Raw genomic sequence first — 25,619 nt, 5'->3', positions numbered from 1 at the left:
GCTTTAAGTTACTTAAAGACCTGATGTAACATGTAGCTGTCTGGAAATATCAATATAAATCTGTATATTAAATGATGAATAAATTCCAATTTACTTTTCATTTTTGTTGATGATAAAAATGCAAAGGGCTTGCCATTGTGGCTTTGTATGCTCCTAGATACCTTGCTTTGCACACCATTGCTTCATAGAGGTATGCTTTTATATGGCTGCGTGATGGGTCCTGTACCTGCTGGAAACTGTGTAAGGTTTTCTTGATCTGTCTTTAACAATTGTTCCTCTTTTTGTGACATGAAGAATCATGTAGGTGAGTGGTCCAGGGAATGCTAGACTAAGATTTGTTGCAGTTATAGTGAAGATCCTTATTTTCATTTTCATAGTCTAGGAACTTAGACTTTCTTTGCTTCACCAGACATGACTGATGTGGCTGTTTTTGTCATCTTTCCTTGCCTTACTATCATCATTAATGGTGTATTTTGGCCTTAGAGGGAATGTTGTGTTTTGTTTTGGTTTGTGAGTGGGTGAAAGATGGACATTACATTAAACTTTAAGCAACCATATTAGCTATGGATAATTTGTAAGTAATGAAAGGAACAAGGTCATAAGGAACATTCTGTGCACCTTTCACTGTACAAAATCAGCTAAAAAATGCTACCTTTAAAGATTTGGACCATTTAGCATCCAGCAGTAGTATTTATATTTTTGGGTATATATGATTGTAATTGTAATTGCAAATATGTATGAAATATTATTCTTACTTGTATTCATCAGCTATTTATAGATGTTACTCTAATTTCTACATTTCCATTATAAAATTGACATGTCTTCATTGTACAAAATTTAGCAAAAATAAAAATGTTGATAAATATCCTCAAAATTCAGTATATTTAATACTTTGGTATGTTTTTAGTAGGTGCTAAGTTTTATTTTGCCATGTTCCTTTTTAAGCATTTATATTAGTGTGTATCTTGAATTTAGAGATCTGGAAAGCATAACTACATAAGCAATGGGTGAGGACCCATCTAAAAATTTGCTAGCCATTGTCATGGTGGATTTTCATACTGTTCAAATTTTGACTCCTGTTAGCCATCTATGAAATTATTGGATGTTTTACTAGCCCCTTGTAAGTATTTAATCAATAAACACTCACTTTAGAGCCCATAAACAATGTCACATACTTCAACTTTCTTTATGTCATATATAGCAACTTTGTGAGGTAGATAATACCATATAATTTTATCAATAAATGTGGAATTATGATCATGAATTACAAGACAAATTATCTGCATCTGTTTTAAGCACTGTTTGATACATAGATGTGGTTTGAACTGTTTCTGCATATTTTAATGTATTTTAAATGTTCAAAAGTAATTTCTATTTAAAAATATTTCCATTTAAAATTTTTAATTAAGAAGTTTTTAAACTGGGCAGTGGTGGTACACGCCTTTAATCCCAGTACTCAGGAGGCAGAGCCAGGCATATCTCTGTGAGTCTACAGAGAGAGATCCAGGATAGGCACCAAAACTACACAGAGAAACTCTGTCTCGAAAAACCAAAAAAAAAATAAAAATTTTTTTTTTAAATTTCTATTTACAAATGTTTCAAAATTAATGATAAAGAACTCAAGAGATGTCTTTATTGGTACAGTACTTGCTGAAAAAGCCTGAGGAATCTCATGCTGGAAAGGATGTGCAGGGAGAAGCACAGTGAAGACGGAGACAGGCAGATGCTAACAAAGCTGATGGGGTTGAGATGATGCTTTTCACATTATAGTCAAGTCATGGTTAGAAATTGTTTTTGGCTGGAGTGGAAAATGGTCCAATTACAGTGAAAATGGTGAGGGATTACCAATCTAGTGAGGAATTGGGGGCCGGGGCAGAAACTGGGAACTTGGGAATTTGTCCAGCTACAGAATGGGATGAGTATAAACTTTCAAGGACATTGACACTCTCACAACTCTATTCTGGCTTTGCCTTTCACATTCACCTGTGAATGTGTAGGACTGAGAGATCTGGTGATGATCATAAAAATGGTATCACTTTTGTTTTCTTTCTCTTTTTTTCTTTTCTTTTTAATTAAGCAGTTTGGCTTACACTAGGATTTGTAAGGCAATTTAATTTAATTGTTCCATTTGTAGAGGGCACGTAGCCTAGCTGTTAATAGAGCAGACTGAGTGTTCATACTCAACCTCCAGCCTTGTAAATTCTGTGCCTTTTGTAAAATTACTTAATGGTTCTCTTTCTTAATTTCATAATTTTTTAATTCGTTTCCTTTACTCACAGTGAAGATTCAATGAATGAATCAGAGTTTTCTTAGAACAATGCCTGACACCTGAGGACACATGTAATTATCAGTTTTTAAAAATAAAAATACCAAGAATTGTGAAACCGGGGAAATTTAAATTAGATTGCTTTTTATTATTATAAGAACATTAGACAATATAATTTTGTGTTTTATTGTTATTCCCATAATGGAGATGAATTATGGTTCATAAGAGCTTACTGTGTGAGTGCCAGGGAGACTGTGAGCAAGAATATAGGCTCTTCCTACCTTGACTGATCTAACTAACTAAATTCTGGAAGAACTGTCGGCTAGGATGTGGGGTTATTTTAAAACAAGTGGTGATAGAACACAGGTTTTTTACAGAATAGTTGCCAGTCCATAAAATTCTTTGCATGTTTTCACAGAAGTTGAGAAATTCTTCCCTATTTTTAGTTGTGTTTTTGTTTGTTTGCTTGCTTGTTTGTTTGTTTTTGAGACAGTGTCTCACTATGGCTAATCTGAAACTCACTGTGTAGACCAGGCTGGCCTTGAACTCACACTGATACATCTGACTCTGCTTCCTGAATGCTGGGATTAAAGGCATGCATCACCACACCTGGTTTACTTATGCTCTTTTTCATGTTACCAATTTGAAAAGAAGAGCATAAGAAATGCAGCTAACTCTAGAAATAGGTCTGCAATGGACAGAGGGTGTGTTTAAAAAAATGAATGTGTAGTTGTATTTTTTTTTAACTAATGCACATTTCAGAATTGTGGGATTTGGGGAGGAGTTGGAAAGGTGAAACCATGATTAGAATATATTGTATGAAAAAATGTATTAAAAAACTAATACTCAAGCAATGTTTATCTTAATTTTTAACATGACTGGATTGACTTATTTAGAAACCTGGTGTGGAGGGCATGTCTCTGATTGTAACTGTGAGTGAATTTCCAGAAAGAATTAACTGCAAGGGAAAAGACATACTTTGGGTATAGGCAATATCATCCCTTGGGTTGGAATTCTGACAGAATGAAATGATGAAAAATACGAGAGAGAGAGAGAGAGAGAGAGAGAGAGAGAGAGAGAGAGAGAGAGAGAGAGAGAGAGGTGGGGGGAGGGAGGGAGGGAGGGGAAGAGAAAGAGAGGGAAGGGAGGGGGAGGGAGGGAGAGAATTATGTAATTTAGAAATTATTTGTTATGGAAGATGGTATATACACAATATTGCCTTAATAATCACTTAGATATCTCTTTTTAAACACACCTGTCTCCTGACATGCTTGTTAGACTGATGATACTTCAAAGTTGGCTCACTTTCCAGAATGTTATTTATATCCAATTCATTTTCTCATCTATAAAGCCACAATACTCAGTGCAGCTGTATTCATAGAAACAGACACCGGGATTTGTTTTTTCATTTCCTAAAAGCTAATCAAAAAGAAAAAAAAAAAGCTGATCAAAAGCTCAGAGTTTCTGTTTGTGGACAAATCTGCCTGTTTGGCCTGTGTGCTATTCTGTTTGTCTGTTGGCTAGTCTGTAGTTATTAAAGACTATGTGTTGGATTGTTCAGTAGCATCCTATAATTTGGACAGCACAATCAAATTTGCATATCCCATTCAGCTGTTGTGAAGAGAATCCTGTTGCCATGGTGAGAATTATGATGTCCCATATCAGATAAATTCCCAAAATGAGGATGGCCTTTGCAAAGCCACATGCAAATATTTATTACTTTAGACACATCTAGCTTCTGGGGAAGCACTGAATTATCTTTTCTCAGTCATTAAATGAGAAATCCACAATACATGGTTTCCCATTTTTGTTACAGTAAATTCCCACCTCCCTGGGCTTCCATGCCCAAAGTGCAAGAATCAGATGGCATTGGCTGTCCTTTCCAATTGTATAAATGAAAAGCTTGCTTATTTCATTGTTATCTTAACCAAGCTGTTGTCCTGGAGCTGACCTTATGGAGATTGGTGCATTGTTTTGTTTTGGTGCACCATAGGCAAAGCACTCACCACTGCTGAGTCCAGTCTACCCCTCCTGCATCTCTTGATCCCAAACTTCACTCTGAGTTCAGAAGTGAAATGTCGTACTCTCATGTGTATCATATGAGGTTAGGAATACAAACTGGGCATTTTACTAAATATGTATAATCACATTTTAAGACAAATTTTAAAATACAGTTTTCTCACATTTAAGGGCTGTCAATTTAAGAAAAATGAAAACCCTATTTAAAATCTTTAATGAAGTTTCTGAGTCAAAACTCTTGAACTGCCACCCTGAATGACAGAATTAGTTTATTATAATTACAAGCTAGAGTCATAATTAAACTAGTGATTTAATTAGTTTGACAGTCTAATAAATAATGTAAACATACATACTAGTTTCATAAAATAGCCTATTTTCTGAAGCTTGTTATGATACCTCCTTTAACTGTGGTGGTTCATGTGGTCTGAATACTATGACACAGATAAGTGTGAGAGATATAAATGTATAAACTCTACAAAAGGTCTTCTTCTGAAAAAGAAACATAATTAAAAAAAAAGAGGGGATAAACATCTCTCCCTTTCATCATTGTGAAGCTGATGACACCTGTGTTTGCCTTTCAGATCCCCAGCTCAAGGGCATAGTGACCAGGTTGTATTGCAGGCAAGGCTACTACTTGCAGATGCACCCCGATGGAGCTCTCGATGGAACCAAGGATGACAGCACCAATTCCAGTAAGTAACCGACTGAGTTCGCTACTCAAATGGCTTTGTGAAATACATTTGTATATGATTGGTTCTGTTGGTTTGTTTCTAGTTGCCTACTAGAATGAATGTATCATTTCACTGAGACCATATGTATGAAGGTACTAATGCAGAAGGAGGTACCTATGGTGTTAAATTGAGTGTGTTTTCTTTTGTTCACACAATGGTTATGTCCAGAACATTACTTTTCATCTCCTGATCATAACAGTTAGGCACAGTAATGCACTGGTATAAAAGTTAATGTCCTTCTCATAGAGAGAACATTCAGGCTATGTACATATAAATACACTATACAAAACATTTAATTACCTTATTCAATAGAGTCTGTGATAATTAATTTAAAATCTGTGTATCTTTTGTGATATTGATATTTCTCTTCCATTTTCCATTTTTTATATTAAACTTGTTTACATTTTTCATGGGGTTTGTCTGAAACCCTCCCTTTCTGTTTTTTGACTGTTTTCTCTTTCATTTATACTCTGTCTGACCTCTGATTTCCTCTAATTTCACTTGAGTTTTAACACACACACACACACACACACACACACACACACACACACTTCATTTATTGCTGGGTTCAGTAAAATGCAAAAACTGTACAGGACATACAACTCTTAGGTCATGAACAAGGATAATTGCCTGTCCAGTTACCATTTCTCTTCATAAAATATTATATTCCATTAAAAGAAAAAGACTTGATACATATAATAATAATCTCTTCTTATTTTAATGATGTGGAATAAGATGTTTAACACATGATGCTTCTATGGGAAATATCGTATTTTTCTGTTTTTGTTTTTGAGCTGAGGATTGAACCCAGAGCCTTTTGCTTGCTAGGCAAGTGCTCTACCACTGAGCTAAATCCCCAACACTTGTTTTTGTTTTGTTTTGTTTTGTTTTGTTTTTATATGAAGTGAGCTGAAATGTATAAATAGTGTGTTTATAGTACTAGTTTGTGGGGAGTCTTTTCAATTCTTTCAAGTTATGTGTGTATACACATACACATACGTAGATATATGTGTGCATTTTCTCTTGTTAACATTCCTTTTCCTTTTTTAAATAGTGAATCTTTTCTCTCTATTTTATCTTCCATTTTTTACCTTGAAAATGTGCCCTAGAGTATTGCTCCTTAATTTATTTATATCTTTCTTATTATTTGGGAAAAGAGAGAGAAAAGTAATCCATTATGACAAAAAATTTTCAAGGAAATATAAAGAAAAGCTGAAACAGAAGGAAAGAGCTGCCTCTTTAGACTGCTTTCTCCTTTCTTTGGCAAGGTGTGGGGGTGTGAGATATCCAGTATGTACATGTGTAGTTAGATCTGGTTGTCTGGAATATGTAAAAGTTGTCACATCACCCCAGAGGGTTTAGGATGGCAGTTCTCATGTGAACCACAGTCTAGACTCATTTAAGAAGCTCTTTAGAAAATTCCCTTACATTGTTAACCCAGTTCTAGGGATTCTGACTTGGTTGGTCTGGGGCTGATTATGGTCATCTTATTTCATAAACACATCCATTTTCACATAAAGCAAAGATTGAAATCCCCTGCTACCTGCAGGCCAGAGTATTCCACAACAGAAACACAATCACAGTGACATATTTATTTTTTATTCCCCTAGGCTTTGCCTCATTGCTTTGTAATTACATAAACTTCAAGAAGAGTGGAAAATAATTTATCTGTGGTTTTAACTAGAACTACGCATCATCTATGGTCAGCTCCATACTGTTAATTTGTAAATGATAATTGCTTGCATTTTTCCTGGCCAAATTCCGAGGAAAGAAAGACAGTGTAATTTTATTATGGCTATTTAGGCTATATTTTAGAACATTTTAATTTGCATATTATATTATTTATAATATTCATATTACTCCTGCCTTTGGGAATTATACCATCTAGTTGACATGATATATTCAGAAGCTACAATACTTTTTTAAAAAGCAGAATACCCAGATTAAAATAAATAGATTTGAAATCATTGGATTAGATAGTTATATAGACAGACATAAGCTTATATCTTACCTTAAAATTATACACAGAAGTTCAGGCTTATCCTACAGTACCCATCCTTTCAAAGTTTAGGGAGATAATAATGATACAAGTGACCATAGCTTTCACACATAAAGAAGAGACAAGAGAATTGTCAGGACTTAGTACCCAATGACACCACACTGTACTCAATATTAAATAACAGAAATGAAAAGGAGTAAACCCTTTTCCTTTTCTATATGCCATAACCCTCCAGAGTCCTGCAAAGGACAGTTCAATGTTACTTTGTATAGTGAAAACAATACACAACTATTCACATATTAGGCCCCAAATTAATCTCTGTGTAGTTATCAAGACCATGGCCTGCTGTTTTTTCTTTCATCATTTAACTGGTGTGGTGTAGATGTAACTGTCTTGTTAAATAAGAAACACAGAGCCAATTGCAGAGTTAAAAGCCAAGAGGTCAGAGCAATAGCTGAGAGCTGAAAACCTTACCCTTCACTGCTTCTGCTGTCTTTCCTCTCTGCAAGAGTCCTATTTCCTGTGTCCTGTCTTTTATATAGACTTCCTGTTCTGCTTTCTCATTGGTTGTAAACTCGACCACATGACCTCCTCATCACTGCCTGTCTGTACAGACCTCCAAGTCTTCTATGGTTGTTATTGAGATTAAAGGCATGTGTCCCCATGCTGGCTATATCCTTGAACACACAGAGATCCTGCCTAGTTCTGCCTCCCAAGTGCTAGGATTAAGGGCGTGCAACCACCACAGCCCAGCTTCTGCTATAGCTTGCTCTGACCCCAAGGCAACTTTATTAACATAGAAATAAAATCACATTTCAGTACAAATAAAATATCACCATTGTGCAGTTTTGTTATTGCGAAAGAGGATGTAGTTTTCTTCATCCTACATCGCATGCCTGTGAGAAGAAAAACAGAACAACATTTGCTGCAGTTTTAGTTTGTAATTATGTACTGAGTAGCCCTAGAATGAAATCAAATTGCTCACCAATTTCAAGTGACATGTATTCTATAAAAGAGTTGAAGGCCTAAAGTTAAGACATTTTACTTACACGTTTATATCAAGAGCTGAGTACTTCCCATGCCGATTCCCATTGCTAAGAAATAAATTCAAGTTAAGGAGTTGAATGAGAGCAGATAATTAATTAATAGCTTTCTTGTTAATACCACTTGTACTAAAATTATTGCTGGAGACCCACTAAACAGTCTATATATAGCAGAGATATTATGGTTGACAATATTCAAGATGATGTTGATAAGTATACTTTGTGAAAATATACTATATTAGAAGTGCAGAAAAATAGAAACATAAATGGTTTTTAGCTTACTAGATATATAAAAATGAGCATGGTCCACTTTAGTTTTATTTATAACTTTACAAAACATCAATGAATAAAATTCTTTCTTGAAAATTTGATTGCCATTTTATTTTATTAGTACCTTCTATGTGTATCCCATGGGCAGCTGCACATCTTTTCTTTTTTTGTTATTGTTATTGTTTTTGTTTTTGTTTGTTTGTTTTACTGGCATATGATGTTGCTTCTCCCAAAGCAATTTAGTTTGGGAATTATTTCTGAACTTCTGGCCTACACTGCATTGCAAATGCCCAGTCACAGAGTACAGAAAATGACAGTCAACTTTCAAGTTGCACTTTTTAAATTCTGCTTCTTGAGAATACCCATAGATGATTTTTTCCCCCTGAAATCTAGTAAGATCAGAGACTTTGATAGTAGCAGCACGATTATAGGCTTGATTCTGTTCTGTCTCCCAAACCCTTCAGAATGGTATAGTTGAGCTTGCTAAGGAGAAGCCAAAGCTGAGATGCTCATTTTTCTATATGGCAGTGGCTTCCTCACCAAAAAGAGAAACAAAACTTCATTAGTTGAAACTTGGAAAAATAGAAATACATATGATGCTTCTTAACAGGAAGAGAAGGGGAAGGCTATAGAAATGCATTGTCTATTGCTTGGTGACAGATCACCCTTCTCTTCAACAGCACTGTTCAACCTCATCCCAGTGGGACTGCGTGTCGTTGCCATCCAGGGAGTGAAGACAGGGTTGTACATAGCCATGAATGGAGAAGGTTACCTCTACCCATCAGTAAGTGACATGCCAATGACTTTGGCCCTCAGTGTGTTGTTAGTAAAATAGGAAAAGCAGTAATAGGGGCCAAAGACGTGTGTGCATGGACTCTGCCACGTTGACTTTGGAACTTGGTCATTATAGGGCTGTTGCAGGAGCTGCTTACTAATTATTCATGGGTATTTGGTGACAGGAGCACATCTGAAGGAACAGTAGTCTTCATCTTAAAATATGTTTTCCACATTTTAAAAGATGACCTAGTTCATAGAAAGAATCAAAAAATTGCTGTTAGTATGATCTTTTTATTTCTGTTTATAAATGCAGTGGAGACTTTCAAAAAAGTGCCATTGGCACACATTTTCTCTTACTAATTTATTTTTACTCAGTTTAATAACTGAATGTTTACTTGGATCAATATGCTATGTTAATCTTTTTTAACTTGGAGACTCAGTCGAGGTTATTAATATGCCCGTTACCTCACCAGCATTTTTTTTTATTAAAAATGTTTAAATGTGTTTGCAATTTTGAAATATACAAAATATTCACTGTACTCATCATACATGTGGTGACCACTAGGACTTACTTCTATTTGATCAGTGTCTCCTCTTTACCCATTGCTCTGTTGGAAAACAGTGGCGTGGTTTCTGTTTCAATGAGATTTTTTTCATTTCTAAATATGGTATATGGTCATATTTACACTTGGAATCCAAAAGATTGTATTTCTAAAAAGGAAATAATATGAGTTTTGAAAGAGAAAGAAGCACAGTCACCCCTCAGTATCTGTAGGCAGTGCTTCCAAGATCCTCTGTGGATACTATAATCTGGGGACACAAAATCATCCTTATGAAATGGTACAACATTTGTGTGTTGACTACATTTCCTTGTGCTTACCATATCTACATTTTTGATGATACTTATATAATATGAATAATAAGGAGGTGGCTGCTTTATGTAATGCTTAGGGAATAATCACATGAAAAAGCTATACACATATGTTCAGCACAGACACAAGTTTTTAAAATGCTTTGATTGCCTAGTTTGAAGTTATAAATACTTAACCAGTGGCTAAAGAGGGACAACTATATTTGTTTTAATAGGAATTCCAATAATGAAAATATTTTAGTAGAAAAATATTTCTAATAATGAGGTATATATCTCATACAAACCTAAGCACAAGTTTCTAGTTTTTGTTGATATTTACTAGAAACTGACCAGTTTTTCTACCGCACTGCCTCCACTGAATTTTTGTTTTCATTAACTTAGTTTCCACCAGGTATGATGTGCTTATGCACTGTAATACAGATAGAATCTCCTCCTATTGGTGGCTAGAGAAATACATATTTGATCACAAGTGTTTTCTTCTTCTATTCCTTTAGCATAAATCAATAGATTAAAATGTAAATATCTGAAAATACATTCTCCTTTGAGTTTGCTTTCCATTTTCATATAAATTCTTAGAATGTTTTTTGTCATTCAGTCTTATCACCAAACAACTGTAATACTTAGTTATGATATTATCTTTTATTTATGTATCAATAATATATGACTTTATGCAATATTATATATAATAAACATTCTTTTCAGCCTTCCACAACAGGTAATCTATTTTTCTAGCAAATCTGGAACCTCTGTCAAAGGGAACTGCAATGTAGCACCAGAGTCCCTCTTATCTAATCTCACCCAAGGGTATTCCAAAGCACAGAACTTGGTATTATATTTTGCAAATTGTGTACTGCTGCAGGAGATGAATATGCAGCATGCTGTGAGCAAGATCAAGACAGAATTTCTTACAGCTTGTCTAGGAAAACATATACAAAAAGAGATCATTTCTAGAGATGACTCATTTCAGATACAACTCAATTTTACTGATTTGACATTTGTTCAGTTATTTTTGTTTATTTTCCCCCAAGTAATGTCTTTGAATAATCTAAATATTGCTAGATGTAGTGCCAACCACAGCATCTAATTCTTCCTTTCTATTGCAAATTTTACCACATTATTGTTCTCTTATTCATATGCTACTATCAGACATTTATGTTTGTTTTATCTTTTTGCTGCTATGGGTGATGCTTTTAATTATTGCTTATTTTGAGTCATATTATAATTGTAATATATTCTCCTCTAAAGATAGATTATGTCCTCTTGGATATGAGTTTTGGTCTAGAACAAATTCTAGTATGTTTAGAGCAAGTTAGCAGTACAGTAACCATGATAGCAAGGCAGCTACCTCAAGTCCAACCACAAGCATCTTGAACATGGCTTCCTTGTTCAGGATTCAGAATTTATGAAGTTGCTGTGGGGAATAGTATTTGTACCTCTAACTATTGAAGGATCTTGATGCATTCTTTTCTTTGGGTTTTGTGGGTGGTTAGCTTCTAGACATCCCCTGTCATGGCTTGAGTCTCTGACTTAGAGATTTTGGTTTTGTTTCTTCCCATCTTTTGGTACCATGAACCCAGGCTACATCCTAGTTGAAGCTCTTTCCCTAGCCCAGTTGTTGGGGGAGGGCCTATCATCATTTCCATTTTCTGCGAAACAGACTTTGAGAGAAACTCAGTGCAATTTCAAGTCTTTGCTCATACTTCATAGTTAAAATACTCCACTAATTTCAACTAAATACAGTTTGAATTTTAAATATTTTAGTGGAAATAATGTTTTTCATAATTGCTAATTGCGTAAGTCAACAAGCACCTACTAAGATAGTGACATAGAAATGATGTGCAAACTATTTTATTTTATAATAAAACTTAAATTATAATAACTGTAGTAGTAGTCATTCACTGTGAAGTATTCCAATCATGAATTAATTTACCTTATCTTATTAGCAACCTTTAATATAATAAGCATAATTAATGTATCATAATACAAATAAAATAGACACTGATATTCAAACTGCATAAAAGTTTGCTGTAAATCCTTGTAGTAGACACCAAATCTGTGTGTAGTCTGAATCACTACTTCCTTACAGTTTTAGATAGTTTACTATCCTGTCTCCATTTTAGATATTTTTTATTATATGGCCTGGCATCTGTTACAAACAAGAACCTAAAAATGCATGATGGTGCAACTAAAACATTTGGAAGAAAAAAGAACTTCATTTTGAGACACTCAGTAAGAAATAATTTGAGAGACTGACAAGTTGGCTCAGTGGTTAAGACTGATTGCTCTTCCAGAGGACCTAGGCTCAGTTATTATAACACACTTTATTTGGCTCATGATCACCTCTAACTCTAGCTCCCAGAGATATGACTTTCTCTTCTGGCCTCTGAAGGCACACACACACACACACACACACACACACACACACACACACACACATACACACACACGGCATCCATGCATGCTACTGCACATGCAGACACAAATAAATCTTATAAAAAGAAATTTAACTTAGTAGCATTCAATATATTATATGAAACCTATTTTATCAAGGATCTATTTTTGTGAGATGTGTAGGTAATAAAATAGGCCATTTCAAGTGAATTATGTTCCTTGACCTTACACCAGTGGTGGGCTCTAGACATGTATTTCTCTATTTCAGGAAAACTCTTGCAATCTCTTGTTATCTAAAGATATTCATTGTGTTCAATAATGATAGCTCTACCTTGTGGGGATAAAAATGTGTCTTGACTAAGATATGAATATCCTCAGTATTGGAGGCAGTTGTTGCCTGTGGAAACTTTTCTTCCACATGACAACAGCTATTTTTTGTGATCATAATGATTATAGTATGTCACTTGATATGTGTCTCAAGAGATTTAATGTCATATGAATGGTTTGCTTGGAGGTATAATACAAGCTCTCAGGTCAGAGAACAAAACCATCAAATATTTTGTATAAGAATTAAACACATTAAAATACTGCTTAAGAAAAAAAAAGTCTGTTTAAGCTTACTAAAAACTACCTATTGTGCTAAGAGAAACAATTAGGTGTTTTGTTTTATTTTACCAAATAACTTATTTTGAAAGACTAAGCAATCTCCTGTGGGGTTGGAGATTTGGCTCAGCAGTTAAAAGCACTTACTTCTTTTGAAGAGGACCTGGGTTTTATTCCAAGGACCCACATGGAGCTCACAAGCATATGTGACTATAGTTCCAGGATTTCTGATGCCCTTTTCTAGGCTCTAATACATGTCCTTAAATAGTACATTCGTATTATCCTCCTCTCTATCCAAGGCTCAGGGGATGTTGTGGAAGAAGTAATATCAAAAATGTAAGAGTGAGAGGATAGGGAGAAGTAAGAAATACAACCTGTCAACATCCATTTTGGATAGAGCAGGGGCTTATGGGGTCCCATCCCTTACCGGGAATTATTGGTGGTTAGTGGCTGCTGGAGGAGAGAGAATAATTTTATTCAGTAGTGTGTACACTGGTAATATACAAGCTCATACAGTCAACCCTAATGAAAATCAGTGGGTTTTTTTCACACAAAAAATATGAATATAGTAGGGGAAGACATCTTGGGAAGAAGTGGGTCTTCCATAGTTGGGGGTGTGTAAAAGATGGTGATGTGGGTGAATACAATCATAATACATTATATACATTTATAAAATTGTCAAATAATAAATTTCACAAAAGAAGCATGTGAAGATAGAACTGTTCTGTGATGGATGGTGCTGTTCCTTTTATTTATACTCATGTGACAAAGATTTAGAAATGAAATCAATAGCCTTATAATGGTAAAGAAAGAAAGTAAATAGAACCTTAATAAACCATCTTACTTATTAAGAATGCTTTCCAGCATAATTTACTTAATTCACAGAATCCATTTTAGATAAGAATGCAGAGAGAAAGCAAATTTAAATTCATAACTTGTGTTTTCATAGAAACAATTCTGATTTGTAAGAAGGAAATCTCAGGTATTCACACAGTGTTTCACAGATTTCAACCTGAAACACTTATGTAGAATGTCTCATATATATCCAGACCTCAAAATACTGACCCAGCAGATTCTGATACTCCAGTTCAGTAAGTTCACATGCTTTAAGAATCACAAGTCTGAATGTATATCATGAGCCTTTCTAGCACTAGTGTCCCCAAAACATACTGAAAAACATAGGTCCCCATCACATCTAACCTACCATGACTAATATTCCATGCTTTATTACTTGTCATTGATTTTGATGAAAATGGACAAATGTCTATGGAATGTAGATTTATGCCTTGGTCTAAATCAGTGAAGTGAAGTAAAGAAGAGAGAGTGTCTATAAGTAGTGTTCATTTTCTCATTAGTCAAATGAGTTGTCCCTTAAAGAAGGCCACAGATATAGTTGTGATCACTCCACTCAATCTAGGAGGGAACTTAACAAAGAATGTGACCCTCAGCTCCAAGATAGCATGAAGAAAGACAAAGACTTTATGTAGACTAGAGAAAAAGATGAGGAGAATTCAAATAATGATTAGTGGGTTTATAATCCTTCAAATGCTGTAAACTCTACAACACACAAAGACCAAGAAGAAACTCAGTCAGTAACACCAAATATGTATTTCAGCTTCCTGGTACCTGCGGATATACAGGGAAGAATGCTGACAGTGTCAACAAACCCGAGTTGATTTTGAAGTTGATGTGTTTCAGATTTAAACAAATGAAAATAAAATTACATAGGTATATTTTATAAATTACATTTTTTAGCTCTTCATTTTCTAAAATACTGAATTTTATTTGCAGCTAAGCAAGCAAGGCAGCCCCACCCAAGTACCATTTTTGCGACTGGGGAATAAACTTCCTTCTCCTTTGTATATGACAAGGAGTGGACTGTTCTCTAAAGTACATTTCCATTTAGCCACAGGATTTGATTTCATGAGGGCCCATCTGTGGTGGTTTGTATGAGAAATGTATTCCCCCCATATACTACGGTACTTAAACACATAGTATTCTGTTGGTGCCAGTGTTTGGGGAGGTGGTGTATCCTTGCTAGAGAAAATAGAGTGTATCATTGCGGGTGGGCTTTGAGAATTTATAGCCTTGATCCACTTCCAGCTTGCTTGAACTCTGCTTCCTGCTTGTGGTTGAGGATATGACTTCTCATCATCCTGCTCCAGTTGCCATACTGTTATCTCCTGCCATGCTTCCCTGCCCTGTAAAATCATCTCTCTGAAACCAAATAAGTTCCTTCTATAAGTTGCCTTTGCCATAGTATTTTACAACAGCAGACGAAAACTAATATACTACTTTACAAATTTCTTACCCATACCTCAAGCCAAAATATCTACTTGAGATAGATTAGACACAAAATACATACAAAACTACTTTAATAATCACTTAAAATATAGGCTAATTCCACATTCTTAGTGTGGATTGTTTAATTCATTTATTGGCTCATTCACCAAACATTTATTGTATTCATACCATTGAGCATGTGCTGAAACTATAAGGATAAATGAAAATATAATAGTTTTCAAACACATCAAAAATACCCTTTAGTCTAAGGAAAGGGAAATAACCAAATTGGCTGTTGTTCTCTGCATTTTATGCTAACCACAGTCAAAATCATCCCATTGGAAATTTCAAGTTATTCATCTGTGTACTTTTCTGTATCTTCTCACTGATCTTTAAATTATAATTTTCTTGAAAGAACAGTGACCATTTACTTTACTGGAACATTGCCTGTTAACTAGCATGAACCCAGCACACAGTTGGATACAGAGAAATGAGAAAAATGTAGCCTTATGGAATCTTCAGTTTCTATAGACATGAATTCTATGTACTGTACAAGTTAACAGAATTATTTATCTAGAGTAAAGAAGTTTGTGCAATTCCCTGAACTATTTAGAGTTGCACTAAATGTTCATTGTTGGTTGTAAAATAATTTACTCAATAAGAAATGAAATTTCATGAGATGGTACATGTTGCACTTCTGAGCAGGCTGTTTTGGAGCCTGTAAGAAAGAGTATTATCTGAGGGTAGATACTGGCCTTAAGACCCAACCACTGTATTAAACAAAGAGAGATGAGTCACAGTTATTAGGCAGTCCCCAACCCATGTTAAGGCCTCATAATTGGTGGCTATTTGTTGTTCCAATAATAGTAGAGACAAGATAGGAACAAGATATTCTCATGTAGCCCTGGGATCACTGTTCTTGTCCTCTGAGAAGATAGAAGTATTTTATTTGATCATTTATCATGGCTCCTGGCCATTATTTAGCAGAAATTTCCCTGTGGGCAAATCAGAAATATTATTTGAGTTTACTTTTAAGCTGGTACATCTAGTACCTAATGATACCAACCTGACAAATTATGAGTTTTAGTTTACACACTGAGAAAAGCATTTACTGATACTATGCAATAAATTAAAATGTACATGCCATCAATGAGGGTATAATAGCACAGGTTTAAAAATGGATTGCTCTTCCATTAATATAAATTTCTATAATTAACTCATCTTTCACCTGTAGATCCATTATAACATCGTATCAACCTCCTCTACCTTAGACAGCTCCCTTCACACCAAGTTTTCTCTTGTAATAGACTTTTTTCTCTTATAATTTAAGGGTGTTGGCTTCCTGGGCTGCAAATTACTCACAGATCTGAGAAAAACAATGTGTCCCTTACTAAGAGATAGTAAAGAATAAATTAGGCACATGTTGATAGATCTCTTTAGAATTGCATATTATTATGGCCTGAGAAACACTATATTATATTAGAAGCCACATAAAGTGCTCACACTGCAAACACTCAATTTAATTTGCAAGTATTTTCCCTGTAATTAAGATTTATGCTTATAATAACTTTACCATGTTAAATTATAACACCATGTTAAATTATAAAATGATGGCTGAAATATGTAACTCTAAGAAGATACCTTCATATCTGCTACTAAAGTACTACTTAAATATTGATATTTAATATATTTTCTATTTTAAGACCACATATTATTAAGAATTAAAAAAGGAAATTCTTTTGGTTTTAATATTTTGGGAAATAGTGCCTCATGTAGCCTAGGTTGGCAGAGAACTCATTATGTAAAAAGACTAGAATGAGCTCCTGATATTCCTGCTCCCACATCCTACAAGCTGGAATTATAGGTGTGTGCCTTATTCTTGGCTGGAAAGTTTGATATTAAGAATTATCACCTGTAATTATTATAAAATAATTGTCTCAATGTATGGTAACAAAGAGATATGCTACAAATTAGATAATATAATACTTGTTTTTTTTTCTACTATTAAGCTAGATATCTGTGTATTTTACAATAAGAATAGTAAAACAAATAAAATTTTAAATTGCTCAGAAGTCTTCAAGACAAAGGTTACCTGGGAAATAAAAAAGAGGCTTTAAAAAATATTCATGGAGGAATAGGTGGTAAAGTAAAATATTATTAAACTGAAGGAGGAAGTATTTAAGAAATTATTTCACAGGTGCCATAAATGGTTTAGCTATTTTCCTAGTGAAATTTGAGCCATTTGAAAGATAGTTTTATAGAGTTAGCAGAGCCCAATGGCTATCTGGGAGAAATAGCAGTAAACCTTTTATTTAATTTAAGATTACACTATAAAAGAAGGTTTGAACATTGAGACAGACAGAAGAATCACCTGAACAAAAGCTCTTATGTATTTACTTCCAAAACTCAAATGCCATGTAATAGTTGGGATGAAGACAAAGTTTGTATTAATTTTATGCATCATTTATCCAAAAAATATCAATCAGAAAAAAAAATAGAAAAGAAAATGGTACTAATAGGTGACGGTTGTATAGTGCACAGGATTACCATCACATTTTGGTTTTCTGAGCCATAAAAGCTACTCCTGAAGGTATTCAGGAATAATAACTTCACTAGACAATACGTTCCTAATAGTGGTTAAAGGAAATATAAAATGGAATACATATCCAACTTAATGTTAATCGTCAGATATTCCAGTCATTTCCTTTACAAGTCACTTACATAAGAAATTGTTGTAACCTTGGATATCTAGATTTCTGTGTGATAATTATTATGATAACCACACACTATTCTGTCACATTTTCTGTTTGTGTTACATTTCACATAAAAAACATCGGATGCTTCAAAATAATTTTTGAGTTTGTTAGAAGTGATATTAGAAGTTATAGACTAATATTGGCTACTTAAGGTGATTTTACATTTGAGCAAAGGTAAGAACAGCTACATAAATGTAAATAAAATATGCCTGAATTGCTGACACATATAATCTAAAGCCTTAAAATCATTTTTAATGTATTGTTGGATTATTCTTATTAATTAACCTCCAAAGTGAGCCTGTTAATCATTGTTCCATAACTTAAAGAGGGAAATGTCTAATCATTTTATTATATATGTTTGTGTTTATGTGTATCAGTTTTATAATCACAAAAGACATATTTTTCTTCAGAGTGAAAAAAGATACACTAAGCATGAGTTTCTCACAGATACATGTAGGTATTTTTCCTTTTCTCATATGTAAATTGCTATGAAAATAAAATCCACTTTCAGTAGTATGGAATAAAATTTGTATCTCACAGGTCATGCTATTTGTAGTTCCTCAAATACAAAGGATGCAGAATTAATTTTCTGGAGCTTGAATAGTGGAATTGGTTGGTGGAGAAGTATAATGGAGAGAAAGCTCAATTCAAATGAATGATTAAAAAGCATGATGTGTTGTATAAACAGGATGAAGACCAAATACCTAAGATATTTGCAATAGTTGCAGAGACATTTGGTAGAACGCAACCCATTTTGTGATTAAAAACATTCTACACAAATTAAGTGCAGAAGGATACCTGTCAACATAATAGAAACTAAATATAATAAGACAACAGCTGATATTATACAACAGAGGAAAAGCTCAAAATTTGCTCACAGAAAAACAAAAAGTGTTTTGTTTGCCCACGTCAATCAGTTTGTTCAATGTAATGCCAGAAGTTTCCCCAAAGAGGGCTAGGAACACAGCTCAAACTGGTAGAATGATGTCTGACATTCATGTTATGCTCTGAGACTGATCTCTAGCAACCACAGAAAACCTGGTGTGACCTTGCACACCTGCAATTCCTATACTTGAGAAGTAAAGACAGAAATATCAAAAGGTAAATGTCATTCTTGCCCACCTAGCAAGTTTCAGTCCAGTCTAGTCAACATAAGATCCTGTCTTAAGAAAACAAATACTAAATGAACAAACAAGTGATTAAACCACAAAATTCTTCTAAAACTGCACGATAATTGATAAACAAGAAAGTTTCAGAGCATCAGTTCAACATGTAAAAGTCAGTGTTATAATTTTAGGCCTATAAGAAATCATATGAATCAGATACCAAGAAAATAATTACATTGACAATAGCTACAGAAAAAAAAAAATAAGATGGCTAGGAGGAAATTTAACTGAAGATGCAAAAGAATTCTTCAAAGAAAACAATAAAATATTGATAGAAAGAATTGAAGATAACCCCCAAACAGAAAGACATCTTATGCTCATAGATTAGAATTGTTGCTGTCATAGATTAGAATTGGTATTGTTTGTAGTTAGAGTTTTCCTACCTGGCCCAGAGTCAGGACAAATCTCTCTTACCTGCCAGTCCCATAGTCGCTCAGACCCAACCAAGAAAGCACACAGAAACTTATATTGCTTATAAACTGTATGGCCGTGGCAGGCTGCTTGTTATCTACTACTTCTATCTTAAATTAACCCATTTCTGTTAGTCTAGACTTTGCCACATGGCTTGTGGCTTACCAGTGTCTTTACATGTTGCTTTTCATGGAGGCTGCTGGCGGTGTCTCCCTCCAGTCTTCTACTTCCCAGAATTCTCTTCTCTCTTGTCCTGCCTATACTTCCTGCCTGGCCACTGGCCAATCAGAACTTTATTTACACAGAGCAATATCCACAGCACTTCCCCTTTTCTTTTTTTTTTTTAAGGAAGGTTTTAACTTTTACATAGTACAATTACATATAACAAAACAATTATCTAGCAAGAATTACAGTTACAATATTAAAGAAGATATCCTATCTATCTTATATTTGTGAGTCTAAAGTTTTATATCTAACTTATCTTGTATCATAACTGAGGAAATTATAACTATCTAGTCTTCAACCACATCAAAGACCTCAGAAGGATATAATATTACCTGAGAACCGGGAGAAGGATGTAAGCATTTTTCAGGAGCCTTGCAAGAGTAGACAGAGATAGCTGGCAGCCTGGACAGTCACCTAATGTTCCTTTGTAAAGTTGGGCATTTGTCTTTAGCCCACAGGGCTAGAGTCTCTTGGTCACTTCTCTCAGTGTCCCGTAGAATGTCTGGCAGTTTCCTCTGTGAAGCAGGAACCTGAAGGACCATTTTGAAAGCAAAGTTCAGTGGTCATCTTTCTATGGGTCCTGCATGTCCAGTTGATCAAGCAGTCCAGGCAAGAACAGTTTCTTGCCCAAATGGCTATTTTTGTCAAGGTGAAGATAAACTCCATATGAAGTGTCTTCAATGTCCATCCTCCTCTCTGAAGTAAATCGGTGCTGCCAGGAGCAGACATGTCTCACTGTCCAGAAAGTCTAAATTTTAAAAGTATTTTAAATGCCATATTCTGTAGGTCTTTGAAGTATTTGAAGATTACCTATCTATCTGAAATATGTCTATGTATATCTAGAAGACTTAACTAACATGGCTACAAGTATGATTATCATAGATGACTAATTATTCATCTATTTTTAATTATCCATTTTAATTTAAAATGAGCTATACAAACATAATACCTTAAACACGATTAGAAATATACACACAGTATAACAAAATTAACTTTAAGTTTGTATCAATAGACTAAAATCTATACCAATGTAAAACATTTTAAATAAGTTGTTGCTCTTTTAGAAGTAAGTTCCTTAAACTACCCTTTTATCCTATTATATCTATATCATATCCCCTTTTCTTCTTTAGAAAGAGATTGTGTTTATAATCAATCTACTTTAAAGAAAAACATTGGTTTTTCTTTGTCCCACACCAGAGGGCTCTTCTGATTTGGGACATAAGAATCTCTTAACCTTTTCTTTTAGTAATATGTCTGGGTTTAGAGAAGGAGTGAGCCAATTCCATCTCCAAAGCCAGCTTGATAATTTTGGGAATGTGGGCATAGTTTTTCTTACTACTTCCTGCTGGAGGGGGGCACTGTATATTATGGGGACACAAAGAAAATTTTAGGATTATGGAGTAGTCCATTAGGGTGAACCTCTGAGCCAGTTGCCTTGAAACCATTCTGGATGTCGGATCATCTGGGCCATTGTGTCATCGGAGACCTTTCAGGTGGTCTTGGCTGATCAAACCTGATATATCTTAATCTGGAACAAATCCACAGCCTCTGGCTTTCTGTGGAAATAAAAGCAGAGACTCCTTTCCAAAGCAACATATCCTTATATCCAAATTTTAAAGTCAAGGTACCTTTAAAATTTACATTTTTGTTTAACTCAACAGCTTTTATGATCAAATCTTTTTCTGTGGTTAAAAATCCCAAAGACAAGACAAACCAGATTCTCTGTGTAATATCCATCTTTGTAAGACTGAAATGTTGTTGTGGCTGCTGACTCTGCCCACTTCTGCTTCCCAACATGGCGGCAGTTACAGTACCGCCAGCTCTGGGTCTGGAGCCATGTGTACCATCAACTATCAGAAGCAGTTCTATCAAAGCAGTGCATAGCCAAGAAACTTTTTTTTTTTTTTTTTTTTTTTTTTTTTTAACTGGCAAAGGCTAAATCCACCATGCAGCAGAGCAAAGTGTTGCTTGTAGATTCCTCATTCCCGCCACACTGCAGGTCAGACGCACATGCCAGGAAGCCGCCATAGTAGCTCAAACTGGCTGGCTGCCGCTAACTTGAGAGAGACAATTAGGAAGCTGTTTTTAGCTCCGTTTTAGAATCTTTTTTCTCAGGTTTTAGGTGGAAACTCTTGCCCCATGTTGGGCGCCATTTGTAGATGTATCCTGCTTGTTAAATAAGAAACACAGAGCCAGTTGCAGAGTTAAAAACCACGAGGTCAGAGCCAAAGCAGAAAACCTTACCCTTCACTGCTTCTGCGGTTAAGACAGTTCCGTTAGCTATATAAGTTAGGATAAAAAGTGAATCAGGTACATTCTGGACTTACCAAAATAGGATAGATAATGGAATTATTTTCTCTGAATTTGTCAATTACAAATGGACTAGACATTGTTTAGGTATTTATTGTTTGTATATATGGTATATATAGTTATTGTACTTTTGTATATAGTTTTTCTTATATTAGTTATAACTTTTTCCTTTTTTTCTTTTTATTAAAATAGAAAAGGGGAAATATAGTGATATTTTATTTGTATTGAAATGTGATTTTATTTGTATGTCAATAAAGTTGCCTTGAGGTCAGAGCAAGCCAGAGCAGAAGCCGAGCAGTAGTGGGGCACGCCCTTAATCCCAGCACTTGGGAGGCAGAGCTAGGCGGATCTCTGTGTGTTCAAGGACATAGCCAGCATAGCAGACACACGCCTTTAATTTCAATACCAACCATAGAAGACCTGGAGGTCTGTACAAACAGGCAGTGACGAGGAGGTCATGTGGCTGGGTTACAACCAATGAGGGAGGAGAACAGAAAGTCTTTAAATAGACAGGACGCACAGAAGTAGGTCTCTGGCGGAGAGGAGGAACCGCAGAAGCAGTGAAGGGTAAGGTTTTCCACTTTGGCTCTGACCTCGTGGTTTTTAACTCTGCAACTGGCTCTGTGTTTCTTATTTAACAAGCAGGATACATCTACAATTGTTAACTTGCCTTACTCCTCAAAGTTATCTATAGATTCAGTGCATACCAATCAAAATACTTAGGGCATAAATAGAAAAAAAATCTTAAAATTTATTCGGAATCATAGAAAACCTTTCACAGCTGAAGCAATCTTAGAAACAAATGAAAAAACGAAAACAACAACAAAAACAGAGCAAGAAGCATTATGTTACTTAACTTCAAAACATATTAACAACCTGTAACCTTCCAACCAGCATAAACTGGCATAAAATAAATAGGAAGACTTAAGGAACCTTATAGAGGTATCGCAAAAGTAACCTCACACATCTACTGCCAAGTTCCTTCCAGAAATGGTGTGAAGATTAAGAATTGGAGAAAGGATGGTTTCCAGTAACTGATACAATGAAGACTGGATATCCACATGCAGGAGATAGACTTTTGTTTTTCACCAGTTACAAAAATCTACCCAAAATGTATTAAAGTCTCAAATGTAAAACCTAAAACTATGAAACTACAAGAAGAAAAAAAAAACTTGATAGAGAAATTCTAAGACATTTACAGAGAGCATGTCTGGTTGTTGGGCTGTGTGGTGCTCAGCATCAGGATGTCCACAACAGATCTGCCTTTCAAATATGTTTGCTTTATTCACACAAACATTCCTTACAATACCATGCTATTATAAATGTTATGGTAATCTCATGTAAACAGACATCTCACACGGTAGGAAAGCTCTACCAGGCAGAAAATGCTGTGTGTTTCCACTGGGAATCTGCTCTGGTGAAAACACTTTGGGAGAAAGCACATTTTTTTTTATTTCAAATTTTATTTTTATATGGATATTTGTGTTTCAATTTTACATATCAGCCATGGGTTCCCCTGTCCTCCCCACTCCCGCCCCTGCCCCTGCCTTCTCCCCAGCCCCTCCCCCGATTCCCATCTCCTCCAGGGCCTGGAAGGAGGAGAAAGCACAATTTATGCCCATCATGAGGTCCTTTAGCTGTAGCAGGTTGGGAGTGTGGCACTGTTGTTGTGCAAGTTCCAAAAGGCCCCTTGAGAACAATGGTCAAAGTAGTGACTGATATGTGAATTCAGCAAAGATGCTGGTAACTGCCAGTCTCTGAAGCCAGAGCCACACAGTGGCCAGCCTCAAAGTCACCTTGCCAAAAAAAAAAAAAAAAAAAAAATCATCAAAGACTACAGGTGCCTTTCCTCAGGAGCAAGACAGTAGGTCCTAGGTTCACCTCCAAATTTCTAGGTTTTTAAGTTGTCCAGTGTGCATTAATTTGGTTCTATCAGAATTCACAGTTTAGTACTGGTTCACAAACATATCAATGCCACATTGGGGTTTGTTATCAGCATATAAAAGCCCTCCTTTGGCTTGGCTCATATTCGAGCTGCCTTATGGATGGTTCCTATCTTTTAGGCATTACATTATTTCAAGTCACACAAAATTATTTTCAAGTTATCTGAAATAGTTTCACTTAGGTTGCTAACAAAATTGGAATGGACAAGGTTATTTTAGACAGTGTCTTAAAAACACAGTATCAGGAAAAATAAAGAAATGAGATTGTGTGTTTTCAAAAAGCTGCATAGCAAAGCCAACAGCACATAAAAGTGGCAGCCTGTAGAATATAGAAAAATTTCACAAGCTATCATGTTGAAAAGGGTTAATATTTATAGTACCTAAAGAAATCCAATAGTACAAGGTAAAATAACTACTGGAATATGAGGAACAAGGTCAGCAAGATGAATCAGTGGGTAAACAGACTTGCTTTTGCTAACCAGGTAACCTGAGTTTGATCTCCTGGAATCCCTGTAAAGGAAAAGATTGATTCCATCAAATTTTCTTCTTTCCTCAGCACACACACACACACACACACACACACACACACACACACACACACACACACAAACACATAATTATTAAAAATAAATGACTAAAATAAAAATGAGCAATATACATTTTTTAGAAGAGATGGTAATGCCCAATAGGTACATGAAAAATTATCAGCAAAAATATTGGTTAATGCAAATAAAAATCACAATGAGACAACAGTTCACTCTAGTAAGAATGATTATTATAAAGAACAAAGATGACAAGTACCATAGCTAGGAGTGGTGGCAAATGCCTTTAATACTATCACTCAGGAATCTGTGAGTTTGAGGCCATCCTGGTCTACATTGTGAGTTCTAGGACAGCCAGAGCAACATAGTGAGACTCTGTTTTGAAAACAACAAAAAGATGACAAGTACCAAAGAGGATGTGGTGGAAAGAATTCATGCACCCTTCTGTTAAGTTAAAATGAAAATTAGTACAATCATTATGGAAAACAGTATGGAGTTAACCTCAAAAACTAAAAGTACAACTATAGTATGATTTAACTATCACATTACTGGATTTATATGCAGAGAAATGAAATAGTCTGACAAAGACATCTCTACCCCAATGTTTGCTGCAACACTGTTCACAGTAGCCAAGAAATAGAAATAACTAAAGTGATCTCCTAGAGACAAATAGGAAAAGAAAATACAGTGCCTGAACACAGTAGACAACTATTCATCTATTACAAAAGATTAAATCCTGTCATTTGAGAGAACATGAATGTTATTAAACATAATTATAATCAATGAAATAAGGCAGGCATCAAAACACAATGTGGGAGGTGACTCATGGGTAAAATGCTTGCTACACAAATGTGAGAACCTGAGCTTCTATCCTCACAATCCACATAGAGACAGGAGTAGTATCATACATCTGGAATCCCAGTACCCTGTGATGAGCTAGGAAGCAGAGAAGAGAATTCCCAGAAGCTCCTGGGCCATCTAGCCTGATTTCTGAGCAGCAAACAGCAAGATAG

The 25,619-nt window shown here is 35.1% G+C and overlaps 1 protein-coding gene across 5 annotated transcripts in view; it reads left to right on the top strand.

The window, feature by feature from the left end:
- Positions 1-25,619, top strand: part of Fgf14 (fibroblast growth factor 14) — a 691,414-nt gene that overhangs the window by 490,052 nt on the left and 175,743 nt on the right. For all 5 annotated transcript variants that reach the window (XM_036199903.1, XM_036199907.1, XM_036199906.1 and 2 more), the window contains 2 exons: positions 4,867-4,977; positions 9,009-9,112. In XM_036199903.1, the coding sequence (XP_036055796.1) occupies positions 4,867-4,977; positions 9,009-9,112 (215 nt within the window). The remainder of the gene's footprint in view (positions 1-4,866; positions 4,978-9,008; positions 9,113-25,619) is intronic.

Source organism: Onychomys torridus, chromosome 9, assembly GCF_903995425.1.
Source record: "Onychomys torridus chromosome 9, mOncTor1.1, whole genome shotgun sequence".
Taxonomy (NCBI): domain Eukaryota; kingdom Metazoa; phylum Chordata; class Mammalia; order Rodentia; family Cricetidae; genus Onychomys; species Onychomys torridus.
This window is presented reverse-complemented; position numbering and strand designations above follow the sequence as displayed.